This window comes from Rutidosis leptorrhynchoides, chromosome 3 (assembly GCF_046630445.1).
Source record: "Rutidosis leptorrhynchoides isolate AG116_Rl617_1_P2 chromosome 3, CSIRO_AGI_Rlap_v1, whole genome shotgun sequence".
Taxonomy (NCBI): Eukaryota; Viridiplantae; Streptophyta; class Magnoliopsida; order Asterales; family Asteraceae; genus Rutidosis; species Rutidosis leptorrhynchoides.
In genome coordinates, this window is record NC_092335.1 from 226,168,714 (window position 1) to 226,179,297 (window position 10,584).

Genomic DNA, 10,584 nt, shown 5'->3' on the forward strand with positions numbered 1-10,584 from the left:
CAATCATCGAAAAATTGGGTCACCTTTATTTCATACGCTTTGTCCATACCTCTGCATACGAAAAAGAACTTGACAAATTTATTGAACCAGGTTAATTTCTTTCTCCTGCTTACTGAAAACACGAATATATATATATATATATATATATATATATATATATATATATATATATATATATATATATATATATATATATATATATATATATATATATATATATATTCCAATTAATTAAATAGATTTTGTAAAATACAGGTCTATGATGGACTCGACTTGGATGTCTAAATGTAGATCTACCCCTGAATTCGAAGAAGGACTCGACAAATTTTTAGAACGTATTTTCTCTAGAAAGGAAATAGGTGGTCATATATATTGTCCGTGCATAAATTGCAGTAATCTCAAAGGGGTTGATCGGGTTGAGGCTAAATCACATCTGCTATGTGACGGTTTTCTCGAAGGCTATAAAATTCCAACTGTGCTTCTCGAACCAGATGATACACTAATGTGGGATGCTGAAGATGATATGGAAGGATTGGCCAAATGCATCTTCCATATGTTTAAAGATGAAGATGAAGATGATGTTGATATCCCAGAAACTGAAAATCAGAGTAATGTACTAAACATAAATGATGAAAGGTTTTATAAAGTATTGGGAGATGCAAAGAAAGAACTATATCCCGGCTGTAAGTTCTCTGTTCTTTCGTTCATTGTTAGACTCTTCCATTCGAAGTGTGTTGGAAAATGTAATGAAAAAGGATTCAGCATGATTCTTGACACAATGAGGGAAGCCTTCCCTCATGCTTCCATACCGAAGTCAATGTATGAAGTCATGAAGTTAATAAGAGAGTTCGGTCTTGGTTATGAGAAAATTGATGCTTGTCCAAATGATTGTATGTTGTACTGGAAACAAAACAAGGACAAAATTATGTGTGACGTATGTCAGACCTCAAGATATAAACAAAGTAACAATAATGATTCCGAAGAAGAGTCAACCACACAAGCTGATAATGATGGTGATTATAAAGCTAAGAAGGTTGGAGCAAAAGTGTTGCGTTATTTTCCACTCATACCACGGTTGCAAAGATTATTTATGTCACCTAAAACGTCCGAATCCATGAGATGGCATCAAGAGAGTCGTACGAAATATGGTCTATTAAGACAGCCTGGAAAACATTCGATCATCAGAATCATGAATCTGCTAAAGAACCTCGTAATGTGAGGCTTGGTTTGGCGAGTGATGGGTTTAACCCTTTTGGAAACATGAGTGTTTCACATAGTACCTGGCCTGTTGTTTTGATATCGTATAATCTACCACCATGGTTGTGCATGAAAAAACCTTTTTTGTTCCTTACTTTACTTATACCTGGTCCATCTGCTCCAGGTAATAATATAGACGTCTATATGCAACCTCTAATTGATGAGTTGAAGGAGTTGTGGGATACTGGAGTTAATACTTATAATGCATCCACAAAGAGTAACTTCCCACTGCGTGCATGTTTGATATGGACGATAAGTGACTTTCCTGCTTATACGAATTTATTGGGTTGGAGCACTAAAGGTAAATTAGCTTGTCCTTCTTGCCATAAGGAAACCAAATCAATACGATTATCAAACTCCCACAAAGATATCTTCGTGGCACATCGTCACTGGTTGGAAATGTTGCATGCTTTCCATTTTTTAAAAGATGCTTTTGATGGCAAAGCAAAACATGAAGGGCCACCGCGTTGTTAAACAGGGGAACAAGTGCTTGCAGACCTGAAAGATTTTAATATAAAATTTGGAAAACTTGTGAAGGATAACCCATCTTTACCATTTAACTGGAAGAAGAGAAGTATTTTTTTGAGTTACCATACTGGAAAAATAACTTAATACGTCATAATATAGACGTAATGCATACTGAAAAGAATGTATGTGACAGTGTCATTAGAACGTTAATGAATATAGATAGAAAGACCAAGGATCATTTAAAAGCACGTCGTGATTTGAAAGAAATGAGTATTAGACCTGAACTTCATCCAGAACCTTTACCAAATGGCAAAGTGTATTTCCCTCCTGCATGTTTCGTATTGGATAAAAAGGAGAAAGAAAAATTTTGTAAGGTGCTAAAAAGGGTGAAAGTCCCAGATGGTTATGCTGCTAATATTTCTAGGTGCATTCAGCTACAACCTCCAAATATTTTAGGCCTAAAAAGTCACGATAATCATATTTTGATGCAGCAGTTGCTTCCCATGGCTATATGAAATATTTTACCTCACGATGTGCATTCTACTATCATGAAGTTATGTCGGTACTACAGACAATTATGCTTAAAAGTTCTTAAGACTACTGACTTAATTCGGATGGAAAAAGATATTGTAAAAATACTTTGTGATTTAGAAAGGATTTTTCCACCGTCATTTTTTGACGTCATGATTCATCAATCGGTTCATCTAGCTTCAGAGGCCAGGTTAGGGGGACCTGTTCATTACCGTTGGATGTATCCAATCAAGATGTGACCATTTATGATTTAGTAAATTATACTATACTTGTTTAAATATATATGACTGTTTTGAATCTGATATACAATTTTTTGACCACTGATCAGGTATTTAGGTACATTAAAATCATATGTGCAAAACAGGAGTAAACCCGAGGGTTCAATTGCCGAAGGATATCTAGCTGAAGAGTGTGTTTCATTTTGTTCTTTGTATTTAGCCAGTGATGTCGAGACTATACATAATAAGACTAGTTGGAATCATGATGATGGTGGTGATGAGACTGTTTTACCAATATTTTGTATGTCTGGTCGACCCATTGGTGCAACAAACGTAGTAAAATTTGGCCACGACACTTTGGCTATTGCACACTCACATGTGTTGTTCAATTGTAGTGAAATAGATTTCTTATGAACGTAAGTTATTTAAATTTACTATGTTATTAGATTAGTGTTTTTTTATATGACATTGTATAATTTTGACGATAATGTACATATATTAATATATTATTATCTTTTTATTACTTTGATTGCAGAGAGCATCTGAATATTCTACGACAAGAATATCAGACTAAAAGTAAGCGTTACATTAAACGTTTACATAGTCAGGAGTTTTAGGAGTGGCTGACTGATTATGTAAGTAATTTTGCTAGTTTTATTACGATAATGTAGTGATCATGATATATATAACTGAGCGGAACTTATAAAAAAATTGCCTCAAATCAGGTTGATGAGGATATGGCTGGGGATAACAGAATCACAAATGACATAACGGCATTGGCAAACGGTCCATATGTGGTTGTAAAGAAATATAAGGGATATATCATAAATGGTTTCCGATTTCACATTAAAGATGTAGAGAAGAATAGGACAACATAAAATATCAGAGTTATGATTGATGCCGTAACAAGTAGCTTCTCAGGTGCTAGCGATAACAATCCTATTTTGGGAGATGTAATTACTTACTACGGTGTTTTAAATGATATAATCGAGTTGCAGTATGCTGACAATAAGCAAGCAGTTTTGTTCCATTGTGATTGGATATCAGGTGCTTCCAGGATAAAAGTTGATGAGAACGGGTTTACGACACTCGATTTTCGAGGTATGAAGCCAGTAAAAGAGCCTTATATTCTAGCTTCGCAAGCACAACAAGTATTTTATGTTCAAGATCGTGCTCGTAAAGGTTGGAAAGTTGTGATCAAGACAACACCTAGAGATAATTTTGACATGGATGAACAAACGTGTATCGATGATGTAGAAACGCATTTGCAGAGTGACACACCGATGGGTCCTCAAATTGTAGAAAATGCAACTATTGAATTGGTTAGAGACGATTTGACTGGGGATATTGTTGACGATGATACTTTATTAGTTGCTGCTGCTACAGCTGAAAATCAAACTGGAGATGCTTCCTGATGCAATGTTAATGATATTTTGAGGGAAGATTTATTGTTTGTCATTTTGTTCTTTTGTTGTATTTATCAAATTTATCCCAACACTATAGTTTTTGAAGATGATGATGGATTCATTGTTTATCATTTTGTTCTTTTGTATGATACATAAATCTTAAATTTCAAGTGAATATATCCCAAATTTGCACAATATGTGTTGTAACTTGTACTCTACTTTATCGGCTACAGTGAGTATGCATCCCTATATGTAGGTAATACTCTAAAGTCATGATTATTCAGGAAGTATGTGTACTTTCTACTCAGTATTTTATGTACACAATCAATATGCATTAAAGTGTTGTACCATACAACACTTTAATGCATATTATTTGTGTACATATCAAAAATAAGTTGTGTACATAAATCATCATTACCCATAAACTGATACTTTGATAATAGAAATTACTACGGATTTATATTTACATCAAATTAGTAAAAATATTACAAAATCTAAAATATATATACCATAAAATTCTAACATATCATATGATTTGTGCAAAAATACCCAACTCATACACCCAAAAAGAAGACATGCATTCCGGTATTGGCCATTGAGTTTCCCACTCATCATGAATTAGAGTATAACCATTGTGGCCCTTGATAGGGCAGCGCGTTGCCACGTCATCAAAAGGATGGCGGTTGAATCTCCATAACCCCCCACCAAACCTAAAACCTAAGTTCTCACCAAAACCACCACATCCGGCACTACCCATGGTGAGAATGTTCGATCAAGAATTTGGAATCCGATTTCCTTGTCCTCTATTTTGTGAGAGGCAAACATGACTAAACCATAAACATAACATGCCTCCTTAAGTTGCATGTTTGAAGCTTTATTTAATAAACGAAGCCCTTCATATATGTAATTACCATCGAAATAACCCCTCAAACCATAGAGAAAAAGCGCATTAGGGTTTCCTAAAATAAAACATAGAAGGATCATATTGACCAACTTAGGGTGATCAAACCATAATAAATGCCACAACGTATCAAGAGAAATCCTTTTATAAACCAAAGGATGCTCCGAGTGCTTCAAAAAATCTTTGCAAACCCTCTTGCATCTGAATAACTGGTCGGATGAATCCTGACCAACTCTAGATAAGATCTCCACAAGCATATCTTATGAAAGAGCTTCTAGAATGTTCGGTTGACTAAAGTTAACATCGATTTTTTGTTTTTTTGCGATATGACTATCCATTTATGTTTTTTGATTGATCAAAGTAAAAAAGATGAAAATTTTCTAGTTTTGTGTTTGGTGATAGAGAGATGTTTCTGTAGTAGAAGGATATGGGAAAAATCACCAGAAGTGAGAGAAATATTCAACTTGCTGTCTTTTTTCAAAGCTGATTTTTGGTGCATTCAAACGACGTCATAAGTTGCCACATGTGCACTAATGATGATTTTATTTTCTTATTTTTTTTAACAAAAGGAAGAACATTTTATTACTCCCGATAACAAATAGTATTTACATATGCCAACGTTTTATTGTATGAGATATGGGATAGATTTGTTTTTGAAAGGCAAATTTTTTTTTGATATATCACAAACGTTTACACATATAACTATATGAACTAGTAACACGAACGGACGAACACGAAATATTTACAAAAGACCATGACAAAATTTTGATGTTATAATGGCATCCGTAATGATGCAAACTTAACATGTGAATAATTTGAAATATTTTTAACATTTCTAAGCGTCACATAGTTTTTAACACTTCAAAGCATTTATGTGTTACAACTTACAAGTGTCAAAAATAAAATCATCAACTTGATAAATAATAATTTTATTTGTTTGGAAAAATACTCGTGTGATGTAAGACTCAATGTTTTGGTGGGTTGTTTTTTTTTATTTTATATTTGAGATATTTTAGTGTACAGTATGTCCTTTTTGCTCAAAAGAAACCTAAAAAAACACTTTCATTATATTTTTAATTAATAGTTCTAATAAAAAAGAAAACTCACAAGAAAGCTCTCAACAACCACCAAATCCTCCATGACGAAATCAGGTTTTTGTTTCTTCTTGATCAGCATTTACCTTTCTTTAAACCTATCGATACACTTTATAAGGGTTTATCGATATCAAAACCTGATCGATTTTGCTTAGGGTTTACTCTGTTGTTTTTAATACACTTTAAAATGAACCAATTAATGGATCTGCACGAATTTATGTTCTTTATTTGTACATTAGGGTTTATATGCATCTGTTTGTTTGCAAGTGTAGTCAATTTACAACTATACACATATATGCAGGTGTAATTAATGCCATGAGGTCTATTAATAATTTAGGATTTATATGCATCTGTTTGTTTGCAGGTGTAATCAATTTACAACTATACACATATATGCAGATGTAATTAATGCCATGAGGTCTACTATGAATTTAGGGTTTATATGCATCTGTTTGTTTGCAGGTGTAATCAATTTACAACTATACACATATATGCATCTGTTTGTTTGCATCTTTTAAGGAAACAATGATCTGTTCGCATACTCCTTCAATTTATCGCAAAAGTCCTTTAGATGAAATTGAAGTGTCTGATGATAGTCCAAATCGATGTTGTAGTCATCAGTGAAAGCGACAAATTTTTGGGTGACTTAGAGGCTCACAAACCATAGACATCAGAGTTCTTTCTCTCCAGTAACAAGCATTTTGAAAGCGACAAATGTTTTTACCCTGCTTGTTCCTGAGAGAAATAACTATGATCTCTATGGTCTGATTATGGAATTGTGACTCAATGCATTGCTAACATGAGGGTCAATGATCAGTATTTAACTAATGTACTGCTGAAAAGGGGAACTAATTCTCACACACTGCTTTTTGATCCAGTATTTGACAAATTCAGTTTTTTTATATCCATATTATTGACAAATAATTATAAATTGTTTAACAAATATAATGCCAATGTGATTTAGATGCTGCCTAAGGAGTTTAATGATATCCCGAAACTAAAGGCAGATTGCAAATATGAATGTCTCGATCTCAATGAAAAAAACTCATATATGGGGTTGAAGCAGACCAAAGGTGTAAGGAAGAAATTGTTCATTTGTGGAGGTTGGTATAAGTTTGTGAATACAAATGGCTACTATCCGGAACACAGGTGTCTGATTGGGTTCGGCCGCAACGATCTGAGGTTTTTCATGATCCTAGATGGAACTCACTTGGTTGAATGATTTATTTAGATTTGGTATCTTTTGTATTTTGATGGTTATGTAATTATTAAACTCTTTAGGATAAAACTTATGGTAGCTTTATAATTGTGGAATAGTTTGTCATGTAATTGGACTTTATCATATGACCATCGATGAATGATGGTAATTTTTGGAACATATAATGCTCTCCCGTTTAAGGTGAATGCATAATGAATACCCATTGAAACACTTGCAAACATTTCTTAGCCGCGAAGCACGTGAACTGCTTACATCTTGTTGTCAACAATTAAACAAATAATTTGAAGCCAAAACACTTTCATTATGAATGAAACATCATTAATTAAATCATTAACTAACATCAATCATTAAAATTAAAATACCTAAAATAATACTGATCGAGTACATAATACTACTCCGTAATTAATAGTATGAGGTGGTAAAGTATAAATTAATAGGGGAGAGTGTGTACAGATGACTGATGTGAAAAGGTTCTCAGGAAAAATATTTCCCACTTTTTCATTATCAACCGATCTCTTCATTTTCAACCGATCTCTTCAACCTCGAGTTACCAGACACTTCAGTAACAGGTTAGGGTTTTATATAATCTTGAAGAAATTTTTCCTTCATAAAATTAATTATTTTGTTGATCGTGTTATGATTGTGTGAATAGGTTTATATACTTGTTTATATTGTTGATTAGATTCCATGTTTAAGGTTTTTACATGAACAGTTTTAAAAAGAATGGAAGATGATACTCATACACCAATAATTGATCCATATACACCAACTCACTATTATACCCTTAATTTACAATTTTAGAGGTTCAACTCCCTAGATAAACTTAGGGTTATAACTATCAATTTTGTGCTAAAAAGTGTGGATGGATCAATTTTGTGTGTGTGAGTATCACCTCCCAAAAAGAATACATATTTTGGTGAAGTCGACCATTTGTAGTTATTTTGGACATTAAGTTTTTTTAAATAGAACTGATCTTGCATGTATTCAGTCTCAAAGTATATGCATAAATAGATTAACTGCTGTCAATAGAAATTAGTTTAAGTATATAAATAGATTATGAGTTCTTGAGTTACAGACGTTAGTTTAAGTATTTAAATAGATTCTGAGAATACGTTAGTAAGATTTAGCATTTTATAGTGTGTACAAACTACTTAGGTTAATATGCTTTTGAAATAGTCGTTTTTGTTGAGTATTTAATCCATCCACACTCTTTATACATGGACATTTCTAAGTACATGCATGAATTAATATCATAATATTTGATATATATTGTTTTTAGCTTTTCAGACAGAACAGATTCATCATGTACTTAAGCATGGATCAGGCAATTCCTCCTTCGTTCATCCATATAATACTCGAGGCAGATGAAAATGAAGTGGTATGGGTTTTTCATCAATAGTAGTAATAGTCTTAAACTTATATTCTCATCGAGCTTATAAATATAAGATTTATAATCATATTGTTTTGTTTTGTTTATGACAGCAACTGCCATATCATTGGTTTAGATATTATTATGAGCTCATGAAGCCTAGGCATAACGTTTGGATACACACTCTACAGGGTTATGCTTCTGAAGTTGGTTTTCGATGCAATGAGGATCGACAAATGTGGCTAAGTACATGGTGGAGTAAGATCATCCCAGATCTTAAGTTTAAAAAGGGTGATATCCTTTGTTTCACTGCCATGGACAAAGGAAATTATGATTTGGTCATCTATGGTCCAGATATGGTTCCAAGGAATTTTTTCAACCCTTCCAAACAAAGTGGTCCTATGACTAAAATTCAGAGTACTGTCTTTGACACACAACCATGCAGGCGATTCCCTTCGTTCATGAGTTTTTTCACCAATCCTACTGATGCAATAATGGTATGGTGTTTCTTCAATAATACCACAATTTTAAATTACATTTATTATTATTAACTTAAGAATTTTTCTATTTCATTCAGTTTCATTAATTTAAATATTATTTTATATAGACACTGCCAGAAGTATGGGTAAGAGCATTTCGTGGGAGGTCACGGCCCAAAGATCAGATTACCATTCATTTTCAAGGATGGTATAAAAAAATGTGGCATACTTGTGGATGAAGATGAGTGTCTTATATGGTCAGATTGGGAATCGGTGGTTAAGGAGCTTCAAATGTATCCATGTGATTGTATGATTTTTTATGCAATCGATGATCTTAATCTACAGCTTGTGCTTTATAATCAACATGGTAGTGAGAAAGGTCATTTATTGTATGGGATGCTGAATCATATTGAAGAGGTTGTTGAATGGCAAAAATCATGTTTAAACAGTCCTGTTCAACCTAATGAGTATGGTCCATGCAAAGTTCAGATCATTGAGATTGATGACTGTTCAGATGAAGTGAATGATGAAGGTGATAACCAGATGAACGATGTCCATGTTGGTCAGCCACCTAATCTTGGAGTGATTCCCGTGCAGCCTGATCATCATCATCATCATTTTCATGTTTTTGATCACAAAATTTGCGGTGGCAAAGTTTGGGTACGTTACTTATCTCAACTTATTATATATTAATTAAGTGTTCTCTTATTTTGTTTAGTATGTATTGTTAATTGTGTTTATTGTTTTTATATAGATGCTTTTTGTTAATACATATTTATTCACACTACAACTATTTTCATACTCTTTAATTTATACATGTAATGTAATGTAATACATTTTGTTTAGCGTCTTGCAGAGGAAGTTATTGTACTACCTGGTCTTGAAAGTGGCAATCACGTCAATTGCTTTAACCAGAATGGAGATCGATGGAGATGGCTTTTGTGTGAGGAGATTGGGAAGAAGAAGCCTAACTTGTGTGTGTCAACTGGATTTTCACAGTTTTGGGAAGATAATGGACTAAAAGCCGGTGATTAATTTTTGTTCAGTTACGTAATAAATGACCATGCTTTCTATCTCCTTCATGTTTACAACAATGAAGATGGTTCAAACAATTCAGATGTTTAAGTTTATGATATAAACTAAGAACCATGTGTTTGTGTTTAGTTGTTGTAATTTGTATGTATGTGGTAGAACAATGTCGTGTTTTGCTGGGTTAAACAGTAAGTAGCCATATTTTGTACCTCGACTTATGTTGAGGATATTTTGTAGTATTACGCTGACTTTAATACTAAACTGTACACTACCATTTTCCTAAATAGCTTAACAAAACACAATTTGAGGCTCGCTTTGAATAGAAGAGTCTAACAATGAGCCTTTCAAATTTTTGTATACCAAATACGAGTTAAGAAGTGACTTTATACAAACTAAATTTGTAATAACCATCATCCAAAAAAACCGCGGCATCGCGCAGTCTAAACATTCTATAGTTATTAAACGCTTTAGGATAAAAGTTATGGTAGTTATTAAACACATAATTTGAAGCCAAAACACTTTCATTATGAATGAAACATCATTAACTTACATCATTCATAACATCACACCAAAATAGTAAGAACAGTTGTTACATACATTCATCTAACTA

General features: G+C 33.2%; 1 protein-coding gene across 1 annotated transcript; it reads left to right on the plus strand.

Moving 5' to 3' along the window:
- The first annotated feature begins 262 nt into the window (after positions 1-262).
- LOC139900851 (uncharacterized) lies at positions 263-1,731 on the plus strand. Its single transcript, XM_071883602.1, has 2 exons — positions 263-1,033; positions 1,186-1,731. Exons 1-2 carry the CDS (start codon positions 263-265, stop codon positions 1,729-1,731), a joined length of 1,317 nt encoding a protein of 438 aa, XP_071739703.1.
- Positions 1,732-10,584: the final 8,853 nt, after the last annotated feature.

Bases quoted from the DNA above. Each gene is read 5' to 3' on its own strand.
- LOC139900851 (XM_071883602.1), top strand. From the start codon at position 263: ATGGACTCGACTTGGATGTCTAAATGTAGATCTACCCCTGAATTCGAA. The intron at 1,034-1,185 runs GTTGGAGCAAAA...TTCGATCATCAG, and splicing joins GTGATTATAAAGCTAAGAAG to AATCATGAATCTGCTAAAGA.